This window comes from Monodon monoceros, unplaced genomic scaffold (genome assembly GCF_005190385.1).
Source record: "Monodon monoceros isolate NGI ecotype Baffin Bay Population unplaced genomic scaffold, NGI_Narwhal_1 Super_Scaffold_7, whole genome shotgun sequence".
NCBI classification, from domain to species: Eukaryota; Metazoa; Chordata; class Mammalia; order Artiodactyla; family Monodontidae; genus Monodon; species Monodon monoceros.
Window position 1 is genome coordinate 67,063,938 of NW_021703784.1, and position 14,985 is coordinate 67,078,922.

At 46.1% G+C, this 14,985-nt stretch overlaps 1 protein-coding gene across 2 annotated transcripts; it reads left to right on the forward strand.

Moving 5' to 3' along the window:
• Positions 1–4,986: 4,986 nt before the first annotated feature.
• LOC114886360 (calcitonin) lies at positions 4,987–9,810 on the forward strand. Of its 2 annotated transcripts, XM_029206783.1 has the most exons (5): positions 4,987–5,033; positions 6,120–6,212; positions 6,478–6,609; positions 8,563–8,747; positions 9,351–9,810. In XM_029206783.1, the coding sequence occupies exons 2-4, from the start codon at positions 6,127–6,129 to the stop codon at positions 8,720–8,722; spliced, it is 378 nt and encodes a 125-aa protein (XP_029062616.1). In that variant the 5' UTR covers positions 4,987–5,033; positions 6,120–6,126; the 3' UTR covers positions 8,723–8,747; positions 9,351–9,810. The 2 variants fall into 2 exon arrangements, with proteins under 2 accessions (XP_029062616.1, XP_029062615.1); XM_029206782.1 differs by lacking the exons at positions 4,987–5,033; positions 8,563–8,747; positions 9,351–9,810 and adding an exon at positions 7,486–7,974 and having other exon boundaries at positions 5,898–6,212.
• The last annotated feature ends 5,175 nt before the right edge of the window (positions 9,811–14,985 follow it).

Below are 14,985 nucleotides of genomic sequence, written 5' to 3' on the forward strand. Positions count from 1 at the left end.
GGGCTGAAAATTGGAGTGTTTGCAAGCCTTTAAAAGGAGTAGTTAGACCCAAGATTTCCTTCTATATCCTATGTAGTTAGATGACTAGGTGTCAGAAAAGACTGCAGGATTACCATAATGAATGGTAAAACTCCCAGCCTCCTTTATTACTTATTGGCTTATACTCCACCCCACAACCCCCATCCCGCTGACCCTTGCAGGAGTCCTCTTAGGACAAATGAAAAGCCAAGGGAAAAAACTTACAGTTATTCATTTCGTAGTTTAGCCCCCCTCCCCCAATAAAATGACAAGGTTGCTTCTCATCTAATCATTCTATATTCAGGTCCATCGATGGACAACTCTGCCATCCTCATCTTCTGATGAGCATGTTATTACTTCCCTCTGAAATATAAACCAGCAGCTAGGGAGAACTAGAAATGTGAGGGTAGTCTCTAAAGTGAGAAGAACAAAACAAACAACCTATGTTTAACAGCTTCAGAGAACTAGAAGATGATGTTGCACCCATGAAATAAAAACAGGAGGATGTAAAAAGTAACACAGAATTTTTAAAAAGCTATTGGAAGTTAAAAATATGATCAAAAGAATTTAAAAACAATATAAATTTGAAAAAAAAATCTCCCAGAAAGTTGAATCGAGAGAGAGAGAGAGAGAGAGAGAGAGTGAAAATTATCAAAGAAATAAAGCAAGAAAATTTCCTTGAATTGAAGAACACGAATTTTCTTATTGCAAGTGTTCTCCCAGTACTTAGAACAATAAATAAAAATAGTCCACACCAAGGCAAAACATCATGGTATTTTAGAAGACTGGAACAGAGAGAGGGAGAGGGAGAGGGAGGGAAGGAGAGGGAGAGTGAGAGAGAGAGAAAGAGAGAGAGGAAGAGAACTTATAAAAAAATAGAAATGGATTTCTCAACAGTCACACTGGAAATAGAAGACAAATAGAGAATACTTTCACAATTCTGAACGCAAATGATTTCCAACTTAGAATTCTATTTCCGGAAAAATCTATCATATAATGATGAGTTTGCTCCACCAAAGTGAGGTAGTAAACCAAGAATGAGGGACAAATAGGACCTAGGAAAAGGAATGAACAGGTGATGGGCAGAAAGAAAATTAAACAAATGAAAAGAGAGGGAATTACTAACTAAAAACATACAAAGAAATGTAATCACAGTACAATATGTGGCTCAGCTAGTCTGTACATGGTCTTCATAATATAAACACTGAATATCTATTTGACAAATAGATGATATTACTATAATGAAAGGGTGCAAGGATAGGTATGTATTTTATTTGGGTGGAGGGTGATATACAAGGACTCTTGTTAAATACACCACTGTAATATAAGCATCAGGAGGGCAGGGGTTTTTGTTTCATTCACTGTGAGTTGCTAGTGCCTAGAACAACGCCTGGCACATAGTAGGTCCTCAATAAATACTTGTTGAGTGAATAAAACTTTCCCCTAAGGAATATTTCTCCAAAGAAATTTGTAAAGAAAGCAGAGAGTAAGTTAAAGCAAATAAAAATAAACTTCAGAAGCTACAGTACATGGAATCTGTTTCTCTCTACAATTTAATGACAATCATTTTCAAAATTTAAAGGTAATTACATAAAATAGTTAAACGAAGCATCGAAACATTTGAGACAATTTAAAAGCAAAAGATATTCCTGGGAAACCATTCGCTGTAAATCCTCATACTAGTTAGACTGGGGATGCCTTGAAGCTCAGAACAGTTCCAGGAAAATCAAAATGTAATTTTCTCGATTTAGAAAACACATTTTATTGACTTTTTCTTCCATTATCTCACAAATATAATAAAGGATGGGTTGAGGAAAAATGCCTTATTTTGCTTTTCAAGCTGGAGTTCAGAAGAGAAGCCCTTCCTCTCACGTTAGATTCCAGAAAGTTTTCACCATGACACTGATTCCTTTTATGAAATAAAAAGAGGTGCGTCTTTGGATCAACAATCTGCTTTTCCATCTAACGGATCTAAACTGGGTGCAATTCACCTTGGCTGTGAATTTACTGCTGACTCTTAAGGGAATGAACCCTTGGGACTGTTCATTCATCGTCCCCTCCCTCACTCCCCTGTCACCGAACATTTGCTGTGCACCTACTATGCTCCAAACACTGTGCAAAGACACTAGTGGAGGAAGGTTAGGTTAAATAATTCTGGGTACGCAGTGCTAAAATAGCCGGTCCCTTCGGGGTATCCAAGAAGACATTGAAAGCGCAGTACCAGGACAATTTGTGTGAAGATGGGCTTCCTGGTCCGGATGCGCACTCCCCTTTCTTGTCAGAGCGCAAGGATCCGAGCCTCTGCAGCTTTTATAGAAACTTTCACCAACTTTACCCCAGGCAGGAGCTCTGCTCGGATTGTGGGCTACGCATCGCGTGCCTTTGGAGTGGAAGGCGCCGCCGGGGATTGTGCCCCGCTGGAGGTGGCAGCAAGGCTGTCGGTCCTAACACTTCAGAAAAGTTCTAGTGACACAGACAGAGTCTCTGGAGAGGCTGTCAGCTTTTCAGTCCTTAGCCCCAAGAGTTCAAAGTTACCCCTAAATTCATATTTTGGGGCCTCTTGGGAGGCCAAACCCCAAACGCGACTCCTGCGCTCTCTGCGGGCTTCCCCGCTCAGCTCGCCACAGATAACTTGGAGGAGGCTAGGGAGAGTGGAGCCCAAGCTCTGGGGCCTTCCGGACCTTCTCTCCTACCCAGCCCCCTGCGCTGGTCCTCTCTGGGGATCGGTGCTGCCCGGAGCTGCTGGGACGGGCTCTACTCTCTGCCAGACCTCAGAGACGGTGGCAGTGGTCCGGGAAGAGGCGGCGAAGAGGGCGGAGGCGTTAGTCATCTCCCAGCTGCGCCTTTCCACCTGGCAGCCCCTTTCCCCGTCCAGAGTCCGGGAAAGGGACGCAGAAGTGTCCCCTCACATTTGCAGGGCTCTGGGAGAAGGGCCCTCAAGTAAAGGCCGCTTCGGTGTCACCGGTTGCATCCGGAAGCGAGCCCTACCATTGGGGCGCAGAGAGACAGTCCCACTGTTACAGCGGAACCGCTTCGAGAGCAGCGCTTTCTGGTGTGGGATTACAGGGGTCCTGAGAGTCCTCCTGCCCTGCTTCCTGCCGCCAGAGCCCGCAGCCACCTTCTCGGCGCGACGCAGCGTTCCCGGGGGTAGGGGAGACGCCGGGTCAAGCAGCCTCTGTGCCTTCTGCCCGCCGGGGTAGCAGGCCCGGCAAGAGTCGCCCGGTTTGGCGGCCCGGATTCTTTGGGGCTGTGACCTGGAGTTTCGGTTGCCCAGGTGCTGGAGGGCGACCCGTCTTCGGCCCGCAAGAGGGGTTCTGCCACAGAAAATAAGACCCGGAGGGCCTAGACAGACGTCCCCTGAGCTCCCTTCTGACCTGCAGAAACGGTCGTCACCAGCTGCGGACACTCCGCCAGCCTCTGGCTTCGCTCCCTGCCCCGCACCCTTGGTCGAGGCTTCCGGAGAGGCTTCGCGAGCTCAGGAGGGCCCGGCGGGAGCACTTGGGGTCGCAGCTACCACGTTCAGCAGGGCTAGCCTGAGGGCCTGAAGGTGGTTGCGCTCCTTCACTTCTTCCGCGCTGCCTCTACCCCCATGACACTCTACGCCCCTTCGGCCAGAGCTGGGATCTTCTCCCAGCTCCCTGGTGTCGCGGGCGCCCGCCGCGCGGACTCCAGACCCGGCTTTCCGTAAGGAAAAAGGGAAAGGCAGAGTCCGTGCACGTGCCTGTGCTTGTGTCTATGTCCGTGCTTGGGGGACAGTGTGTACCCCTGTGCATATAAAACTTGCTTGTTTCCGAAAGCAGAAACTCGGGGGGCTGCTTTCGGATCTGGGCGAGGTCGGTATGCGTGGATGCGAGCTCCCTCCTTTGCGAACAGCTGGTGAGGGCGCATCTGCTGCAGCGAGTGCTGGCGATCTGCGGAGTGTCTGTGTGTGCGAAAGGAGAGCGTGTGGCTGGGGTCCAGGTAGGTGAGCGCTGGACGTGCACCCTGCGGGAGGCGTGAGCGCGCGCACCCGCCGGCCTGTGGCTGCGAGTGGCGCGTGTGTGAAAGTCCAAAGGTTGCCCCGTTGGTAGGCGCTGACCCCGGACAGCTCTGCAATCAAGGGCTTCAGGGAAGTGGGGCTGGGATGTAGGGCGAGACAGGTAGAAACCCGGACACAGGCGTCCTGGCCCAGCAGCTTGGAAAACAGAAGGCAGAGGCGCCGGACAGCTGTGTAAACCAACTCCAGCGCCGCAGCGCAGGATCCCCGGTTAGAGTGGGGGATGCAGAACCCGCAGTCGAGAATTCGGGAGCACGAGAGGAATGCCTAGCCCTCTGCGCAGACAGTGCGAGTCCTCTCTTTCACTCCTACCCGTCCCAGAGAAGCGAGAAGAAAGAGGCCAGGTTGCCAGACTGGCAGCAAACCAACTTTGCGGGGCCCTGGGCGCCAGGGCGCTGTTGAAGGAGAGGACGGAGTGGAGGATATCCCAGATCACCCCAGTTGGTCTAGAGGGATCAATTTTTTAAGGACCCTTTCCCCCCACCATCCCCTTCTTCCACCGTGGTCTATTTCATCAGAGATCCCTTCAGAATCTAAGGGACCAGGCTGGAGTCCCTACTGGCGTGGCTGGAGGGAGTGCAAGGCCGGAGTTCAGGCACAAAGAAAGTGAGAGAAACTCTGGCCCCTCACTGTCGGTGACACCAAACTCTACACAATTTGCTCCCACTTTCTGGACGTCGAAGTCTCTCCGCTCTCTCCGAGCCCTCCCGCTGCCCAAGCAATGACCTCATTGCGAGTGACAGCCAGAGCGGATGGTTCCCCTCCCTAGTGGACTGGTGTGCGGAGCGCGAGCAATGACGCAATCGGAGCTGGGTCGCTCCTGGCCACTTTGGATTGGCCGCGCGGGCTCGTGGGGACCTCCCCGCCCCCCATCGCTGGCATAAGAGCAGAGAGCTCCGCGGGGAAGACGCCCACAGCAGGCGTTTTGTCCATCCGGGTGGACCCGCATCTCGCGCTCTCCTGAAACTCGAATCGCCAGGTGAGAACTTCCCACTCTGCTCACTCTTAATTACCAGCCTCTGCATAGTTCATCTAATTTGCCCCATCTGCCTGCCTGCCTCTCTTTGCTTCTCATGGCCATCCCGGCCCACCTATAGCCAGGTGCTGCTAGCCGTCTGTCCCCTTGGAAGAAGGCAGGAGACTGGGGCTGTCAGCTCATTTTCTTCTAACTAGCTCCAGTGGAACCGCAAGCATCCCCAGGGCTTCGCCTGGGCGCTGGAAGTTCCGTGAGCCCAGCCCTAGCTTCCTAGCCTTCCTGGGTCTGCAGCCCCTGCATTTGTGCCGGTCCTTTGCGTGCAGGATTCTTCCCGAGCTTGGTCTGGGAGTGCCCTGAGCAGTCTGTGTCCCGAGGGATCACGTTTGGTTCTCAGGACGGTTGAGCCCTGAAACTTCCTCTGAGGCGCCTCCAGCCTGCAAGCGTCCCTGGGGCATTGGCGCGGGCTTGGGGCAGTGCAGTCAGCCGGCCAGAACATTGAGCTGGCGCCCAGCACCTGCTGCTAAACTGCTCTTCAGCAGAGGCTGGCTGTTCGGGCAGAGCCGAGAGACGCCAGTAACCAGCACGTTAAATGATCCCCAACCCAAACCCACAGACTGAGAGATTAGCGCTCCTTTCCAGTTTACCCTTACTGCCTTCCTTTCCCAACTGTTGGTGGCAAAGTCCAGAGGAGGTGAGGGTGGTCCTAGATTTCTCAGTCCCTATGAAGACAGGCACAGTCTACAGCAAGGGTGGGTTCTCGCTTGGCTTCTGCATAAGGCAGAAGGTGTGGGTTTATGTGCATGTGCATGGCTTCTTCCTGGCTTTCCACGGGACAAAACCGGAATCCTCCGCCCTCACCCCAGGACACCTGTTTCTGCTGTACCATGCGATTCAGTATAATGTGTATTTTGAGATTCAAAGCAGCCCATCTGGCAAATGAACCGAACTGAGCCCTGGGGAGGCGGGGTAACCTGCCCGAATTCACAAGGCAGTTGTGGCAGAGGCCGGGCCGGACTGGAACTTGGGTCTGTGGGCTCCAGGCGGTGCTTGGTCTTGGTGCAGTGGTAACGTCATTCTCCCTTTACAGAGAGGCATCATGGGCTTCGGGAAGTCCTCCCCCTTCCTGGCTTTCAGCATCTTGGTCCTGTGCCAGGCAGGCAGTCTCGAGGCAACACCACTCAGGTGAGACAGCCTGAAGCCACGAGAGCATTCCCCTTCCACTGCCCCTGGGATCAGGCAGTTCTGTGCCTCTGAAGTCACAGCAGTGGGAGGCTCCCAGTGAATCAACACCCTCAGGTGTACACTGGGCTTGAGCCCTGTGGGCTGGGAGTCAGGAGAGCCACATCCTCAGGGATAAGCCACAGAGACCAGGAAGCCTGGCTGCTTATCCTGGGAAGGAGGCAGGCAGGGACTTAGAGTCTGTGTTGGGTTTACTTCCTCTCTCCAGGTCTGCTTTGGAGACCCTCCCAGATCCCGGGGCACTCAGTGAGAAGGAAGGGCGCCTCCTGCTGGCTGCACTGGTGAAGGCCTATGTGCAGAGCAAGACCAATGAGCTGGAGCAGGAGACGGAGGACTCCAGGTAAGGCTCAGCACCCAGCCCTGGCATATTCACGAGGACATATCCCAGAGAGGTAGGAAAGACCGCATTGGGCCAAGAGTTCAGCAGATTGTCCCTGTTCGCCAGGACCTGGGGCTCAGTCATTCTCAGCCTACGTGGAAGACAGAGGTCCACATGCAACTGGAGGGACTGTGGTTAGACACATTAAAAAGATCCATTTCCGAAAGCTGTTAGGAAATGAAATGGGGAGGTGTGGAATCACTTACTCTGGGAATTAGTCTTGCCCGACTGAGAACACCCAGCACTGGATGAGTTAGGACTGGTAAGTGTGAAGCCAGGGGATGGGCTGTTGTAGCTCTGGATGTCTTAGAAATTTAACCTGTGTATGTTGTTCTTTCATACCTGCAAGGCACCTTCATTGCACATTTGCAAGGTGAAGCCAAAGGCCTTGCAGAGGGTGGGGTCAGGTAGAGCAGTGTCTGAGGTAGGTCCGGGGCCTTTAGATGTGTAGAATCTGTGGAGATGTGCATGTTCTCATGGGGCCAGACACCCCTCCCCAGTCGCACCTCCCTGTGCACCCTGAGCTTGGAGCTCACACCAGAAGAGTCACATGTTGCACCTGCATTCACCCTGAGAACCTCTCTGCAGAGCATGAAGGACTGAGCAGCATGTGGAATGCCAGAAAAGGTCACCCCTTCCCCACCACAGCCCTTCCCCGCACTGCCCTGGCTCAGCGAACCTCTGAGTTCTCCTAATGGAGGGTGCGTGAGCCACCCTCCTGCCTGCCCCTCTCGTCTCTCTGCTCCAGGCACCCCCTCCTGGGTCTAACCTTCTGCATGACTGCCCTCAGGGGCAGCCCTGGTGCATGGTTTTGTCTGGCATGTCTTTTCCCTGCAGCCTGGATGGCTCCAGAGCTAAGCGGTGCAGTAATCTGAGTACCTGTGTGCTGAGCGCGTACTGGAAGGACCTGAACAACTTTCATAGATTCTCTGGCATGGGCTTCGGGCCTGAAACACCTGGCAAGAAAAGTGACATAGCCAGCAGCTTGGAGAGGGACCGCTTCTCCCATTTTGGGGTGCCCCAAGATGCCAAGTGAACTCCTTCCACTCACTCCTTCCTGATTTCCTTTCTTGCTCCCATGGATGAAGTTAATGCATGCAGATTTTGCCTGGATTGCTCTTCAAGCTGGTATTGGTAGCTTTGCTTATGACAGAGAATGCTGGGGACCACAGGATGGAAAGAAAGAGAGCAGGACTCACAGACAAGGTTAGAGATAAGAGAGTGAGGGAAGCTTCTGAGATACCAGAGAATGTCATGGGCAAAGCCGTCCAATTCCTGCTTCATCCCTCATGCCTCATCATTGATGAATAAACCTATTTTCTAAAAGGATTTGCACTTCGGTGGTCATTATTCTGGTCCCTGTCCCAGGCCTGAGAGTGCCCAAGGCCTGTGCTTGAAAGTAGCCTTAACCTTAGGGTAGTAGGATGCAGGGCTTGGTGAGGGTCCCTGTGAACCAGCTCCAGCAATGAGAACAGGTGTGCTGAGGAGCAGGTAAGCATTTCTGGGGGACGATGCTGCAAACCCTGTGCTCTGAGCCTCTTCCAGGTAAGACTTCAGGGAATTTTCATTTTTCTATGGAAAGTGGTTTTGTTGGTGCTCGTGGCTAGGGTATGGCGTCTATATGCTCCTTACATGTTGGGGTGGGCGTATGTAAGGAGTGGTAAGTATAGGGTTTTAGCACTTGCCACATGGCTTAGAACTGGATTTTTTTGTGAAAATCTTTGGGCAGGGCTTCTAGCAAAGGCCGTCAGGCCATTTGCCCTAACAGCTTTGATAACTGCATTTAGGAGAAACACCTATTCTTAAGTGGTGTGTCAAAGAGCTACAGTTCTCTTTATGAAGGCCTTATGGGGTAGGCTCCTGCCCCAGCCTCTCACTGACAGGCCTTCTCTTTTTCTCCATCCTGCAAAGCAGCATTACTGCCCAGAAGAGGTCCTGCAACACCGCCACCTGTGTGACCCATCGGCTGGCAGGCTTGCTGAGCAGATCTGGGGGTGTGGTGAAGAGCAACTTCGTGCCCACCGATGTGGGGTCTGAAGCCTTTGGCCGGCGCCGCAGGGACCTTCAGGCCTGAGCAGTGCAATGACTCTGGGAAGAAGGTGATTGCCTTGTACTGTCAGATGGGAGGGGAAGGGATTTGGAGGTTAGGACCCACATTTTGAAACCCACTGGACCTGGCTGCAGATCCCTTCTCTCCACTTACATTATTCTTCTTGAGTTAGTGAGTTCCTTCTACAACTCAGCTTGAAATCAGAGCACTAGGACAGGCTGCAGAGATGCAGTGTCATCTTTCTGAGAAGAGAGAGAAAAAAAAAAAAACTTGCTGTGTTTAGAAAGGTAGGGCCTTGCAAATCTTAGCCTGGGCCACTTGTCATTAATGAACCCAGTTTCAGAAAGCACTCAACTCTTGATCAGTATTCACAGATTCAGACCAGAGGGCTATAATCATAATACTACTGCTAATATTAATAGTTACCATTGGATTGTTTGCTTATCATTTGCCTTCAAAGCTTGCTTACATCTCATATGCATAATTTATAAATAGTGTTCAGTTGAAGAAGCACTTCTATAAATTTGTGTTCTCTCAGTAAGAACTGTGATTATTTTCTTCTTGTCCTTCTGATTCTCCTAATTCTCTTTCTTCTTCTTTTCCTCTTCCTTCTCCTCTTCTTCTTTTTTATTTTATTTCTTTTTCCTCTCAGGTTACCAGGAAGCTGAACTCACCACTTCTATTAACTTCTGTTGACAACAACTTGGTGAGGAGGCCCCAAGGAAGATATACATGTTTGCATCCTAATAGATATCAAAAAAAAAGCACCTTTGTCACTTGAAAGGAATGAAACTGAATGCAAAATAAGCTAATTCCATATTTCTTGTGCATCTTTTTTATATTTGATTCTTTGTGCAGTAAATGTAATGGCATCTCTCATTAGCTTATCTGGTAGCAAATTGGTTCTTTGAAAGCTGTCCTGTTGACCATGGCAACTCTGCCAAATCTTAGGGGGACATTAAATCACGCCTCTATGGCCTCTGGGGACACATGGTAATGGTGATGCTATGCTTTATTGTCTAAGAACATGGTTGTATAATTTGTTTAAAGAAATGTCAATATTGTGCCATTTGTGAACTTCATTAAGATTAAAGACATATTTTGGATACACTTGTTTCAAGACCCGGTTGGCTCATTTCAAATTGTCTTCCTATTTGATAACAATAATAATAATAATAGACATATTTTGAGGGATGACTATGGGCCAGATGATGTTCCAAGGTAGTGCTTTATACCTATTAATTCAGTTACTCTTCAGGACAACTCCACAGGGCTAGACCCCATTATCATTTCCACTTTACATGTAGGGAAACAGAGGCATGGAGAAGTGAAGTCCAAGGTCACACAAATAGACAGTGGCAAACACAGGTGCTGATTTCCAGAGCTTACAGTTGAAACCACTGCAGTGTATGCTTTTCAACAATGGCTCCTGTTGTTTTCCAGAGACCTGTGAGCCATTCTTTGACCTAGCTGCCTCACATGGTAGACCCTCAGATTTTTGAAGACAAATGGAAACTTTAAAACATACAAACAACCTAGTCTTTATATAATAAAATGAATCCCTTCTACCCATTACTTGGTGCTATAGGCTGCATGTTTGTGTCCCTCCCCAAATTTATATGTTGAAACCTAACCCCCAAAGTTAGGAGGTGGGGCCTTGGGGAGGTGATTAGGTCACAAGGTTAGTCCCATCATGAATGGGATTAGTGCCCTTATAAAGGAGGCCTGAGAGAACTCCCTTGCTCCTTCTGCATATAAATTTACAGTGAGAAATTTGCTGTGAATGAGGAAGTGGTACCCCACCAGATATTGAATCTGTAGGTACCCTGGTCTTGAACTTCCCAGCCTCCAGAACTGTAAGAACTAAATATTTGTTGTTTATAAGCCACCCAGTTTGCGGTATTTTGTTACAGTAGCCTGAATGGACTAAGACACTTGGCTTCAAAAAGGATCAATTTGCGGCCAATGTTATTACATCTATGAGCCATCTTCTTCCCCCAGACCTCCCCTACCACCCAATATATCCATAAATATTTCCCCTTGTATCTGCAAATGGGAAGGACTTTTAAATATAACCAAAATTCCATTTAACAATTAAATAGTTCAAATCCCTCAATTACCTTATATATTAGATATATGATATCATATATATTAATCTTATATAAATTATATATATTATGTATATAAATATATAAATATAAATCAGGGCTTAAATTAGGTCTTCACTTTGCTGCTGGTTGATATGTTTTAAGGCACTTCCCATCTAGAGGTTTCACCTCTTTTTTTTCCCTCCTGCAATTTATTTGTTGGAGAGACTAAGTTATTTGTCTAATGGAGTTTCCCATATTCTGAATTTTGATGGCTACACCCTTGTGGTGAGGTTTAACATGCTCCTTTATCAATTGTATATCTTGTGAGTGAGAGTGGGAAAGGGGAAAGAAAAGTGGAAGATGAGGTCAGAGATGTAATGAGGAAGACAGATCATGTAGGACTTCATAGGGCACAGGAAATACCCGGGCTTTCTATCAGTCAATTTCTAGTCCATAGAACAGAAACCACGTCAGTGATTTTAACAGAAAGTATACTCTAAGACGTTGACTAAGTAGGCAATAGAGTACTGAAAAGGCAAAAGAAAACAAGAAATAGTGCAGAGATAAAAACCAAAGGAAGCAGCTACCATCCACAGGGCTGGGAAAATGAGGGGAAGTGGTGAGGGAATTAGAATCTAGGAACTTAAAGAAGAATTCTCAGACCATTGAGAAGGAAGGTCATCTGATGCTGGTATTGAAGCACCACGCATTGAAGGGGTGCAACAAGACTGTTCTAGGAGTGTAGGAAAGAACACAAAATTGCAAACAGGAACCAACTTCCCTGGCAGAGTAGAGAAACTGGGGGTGATGCTGACAGAGACAGAAATCAAAATAAGGAGGAGCAAGTTTCTTCTTCATGCCTTCTTGTCTCCTTTGAGGACCTCCAATTGGCAGGGATCCACCTGACAAAGAAAAATGTGGTTTGCAGAGTTCCAGCCCCAGTATCTCTTTATAAGCATATATATTTACATTTTTATAGAGAAAAGCCATTTTTTTTGGCATACAGTTCAATGGGTTCTGACAGTGCATTTGAGTCATGTAATCACCATCACAATAAAGGCACAAAACAGTTTCATCACTCCTCAGAAGTCCCCCATTTCTCCTTTGCAGTCAGTTGCCCCCTCAGTCTTTAAACCCTGATAACAACTGTTATGTTCTCTCTATATAGTTTTTAAAAATATTTATCTTTTAAAATTGATATATAATTAACATATGACATTGTATCAGTTTTAGGTGTCCAGTGTAATGATTTGATATATGCGTATATTGTGAAATGATCACCACAGTAAGTTCGTCCATCACTACACACAGTTACAATGTTTTTTCTTGCGATGAGAACTTTAAGATTTATTCTCTTGGCAACTTTCAGATAGATAATAGAGTAGTGTTAACTATAGTCACCATGCTGTGCATTACATCTCCAGGACTTCTTTATCTTATAACTGGAAGTTTGTACTTCTTGACTGCCTTCACCCATTTGCAGCTCCCTACCCTCACCTCTGGCAACCACAACTCTGTTCTCTGTTTCTATGAATTCGGTTTTTGGTTTTTTTTTCATACATAAGTGATATCATACATTATTTGTCTTTCTCTATCTGACTTATTTCACTTAGCATAATGCCCTCAAGGTCCATTCATGTTGTAACAAATGGCAGGATTTCCACTTTTTAACAGTGAATAACATTCCATTATATATAAAACTCTCTATATACACCAATGTCTATATATCCATATCTATATCTACCCATATATCACATTTTCTTTATCTAGTCATCCGTCACGCACACTTAGGTTGTTTCCATGTGCTGCTATGAACATGAGGGTACAGATATCTTTCCAAGACAACGATTTCGTTTCCTTCAGATAAATACCCAGGAATGGAATTGCTAGATCATATAGTAGTTTGATTTTTAATTTTTTGAGGAAACTCTACACTATTTTCCATAGTGGCTGCACCAATTTACATTCCCACCAACAGTGCACAAGTGTTGCGTTTTTTTCCACATCCTTGCTGACGTTTGTTATTTCTTGTCTTTTTCATAATAGCCATTCTAACAGGTGTGAGGTGATACGTCATCGTGGTTTTGATTTACATTTCCTTGATGATTAGTGATGTTGAACACCTTTTCATGTACCTGTTGGCCATTTGTATGTCTTCTTTGGAAAACATCTAATCAGATTCTTCTGCCTTTTCCAGAATGTCATATACATGGAATCAATATGTAACTTTGTCTGAATTTTCTTTTACTTAACCTAATGCATTTGAGATTTATCCATATTGTTGCATGTATATAGTTTGTTTCTTTTTATTGTTGGGCACTATTACATTACAGGGATGTACTATAGTTTGTTAATCCATTTATCCACTGAAGGACACCTGGGTTGCTTCCAGTTTTGGGCATTTATGAATAGAGCTGTTATAAACTTTTGTGTATAGATATTTGTGTGAAGATAAGTGTAGTGGGCCAAACTGGGGCCCCCAAGAAGATATGCCCATGTCTTCGTCCCTGGAAACTGTGAATGTTACCTTATCTGGAAAAAGGATCTTTGCTGATGTCATTAAATTAGGGTCTTAAAATGAGCTCATCCTGGATTATCCAAGTCGGTCTTAAATCCAATGATGTGTTCTTATAAGAGATACACAAAGAAGAAGATACACAGAAGAGAAGATGATGTGAAGACAGAGGTAGGGAGAGTCATAAACCGAGGAAGCCAAATCAGCCAGCAGCTCTCAGAAGCTAGAAGAGGCATGGAGTGGATTCTCCCCCAGGGTCTCTGGAGGGAGTGCAGCTCTCTGTCACCTAGATTTTGGAATGAGAGAATAAATTTCTGTTGTTTGAAGCCACTGAGTTAGTGGTAATTTGTTATGGCATCCCTAGGAAACTAATACAATACATTCCATTTCTTTTGGGTAAATACCTTGGAGTGGATTGGTGAGTCATTTGGCAAGTGTCTATATTTTTTTCCTTAAGAAGTCTTTTATTTTTACAATTACCTTCTAATCTTTGTCCATATACGTTTACATTCTTGATAATTACTACCAAATAGTTTACACGTGGTATTGTGTATTTTGCTTGTTACTGCATTCAGTGTGATAAACATAATTGTATTGCTTAAGTAAGAAAAACTAATTTCAGAAACTTTGAAAAATCAATATATGAAAGAAGATTTCAATAAGCTTAATTCAACCACTGTGATTTGTTTTTTTGTCTTCCTTTTATATGCATATTTTACATAGTTCTAAACTATATATTATGCTATATTTTTAAATAAAAACTTTTTATAAGAGCAGTTTTAGGTTTGCAAAAAATTGAGAGGAAGGGACAGAGATTTTCCTATACCCTCTGCCCTCACACATGCACAGCTTCCCGCATTATCAACATCACTCACCAGAACTATATATATATATATATATATTTTTTTTTTTTTTTTTTTTTTACCAAGGATGAACCTACACTGACACATGATAGTCACCCAAAGTCCATAGTATACCTTCGAGTTCACTCTTGGTATTGTACATACTATGGATTTGGACAAAAGTATAATGATATATATCCATCATTATAATAGCATGTAGAGTAGTTCACTGCTCTAAAAATCTTTTGTGCTCTGCCTGTTCAATATTCCCCATGACTCCCCTGGCAAACACTGGTTTTGCCTTTTCCAGAGTGTCACATAGTTGGAATCATACAACATGCGGCCTTTTGAGATTGGCTTCTTTCCCCTCGTAACATGCACTTACGTTTCCACCATGTCTTTTCATGGCTTGGTAGCGCATTTCTTTTTAGCACTGAATAGTATTCCATTGTCTGAATGTACCACAGTTTATCCATTCATCTACCGAAGGACATGTTGTTTGCTTCCAAGTTTTGGCAATTATAAATCAAGCTTCTATAAATATCTGTGTGCAGGTTTTTATGTGGACATATGTTTTCAACTAGTTTGGGTAAATACCAAGGACCGCGACTGCTGGATCATATGCTAAATGTTTGTTTAGTTTTGTAAGAAACTACTAGAGAGCCTTCCAAGGTGGCTGGTGGCATTTGCATTCCCATCAGCAATGATGAATGTTCTGCTACTTCACATTCTCGCCAAGTATTTGGTGTTGTCAGTGTTCTGGATTTTGTCCATTCTAATAGATGTGTAGTGATGTCTCACTGCTGTTTTAATATACATTTTCCTGATGACATATGACTT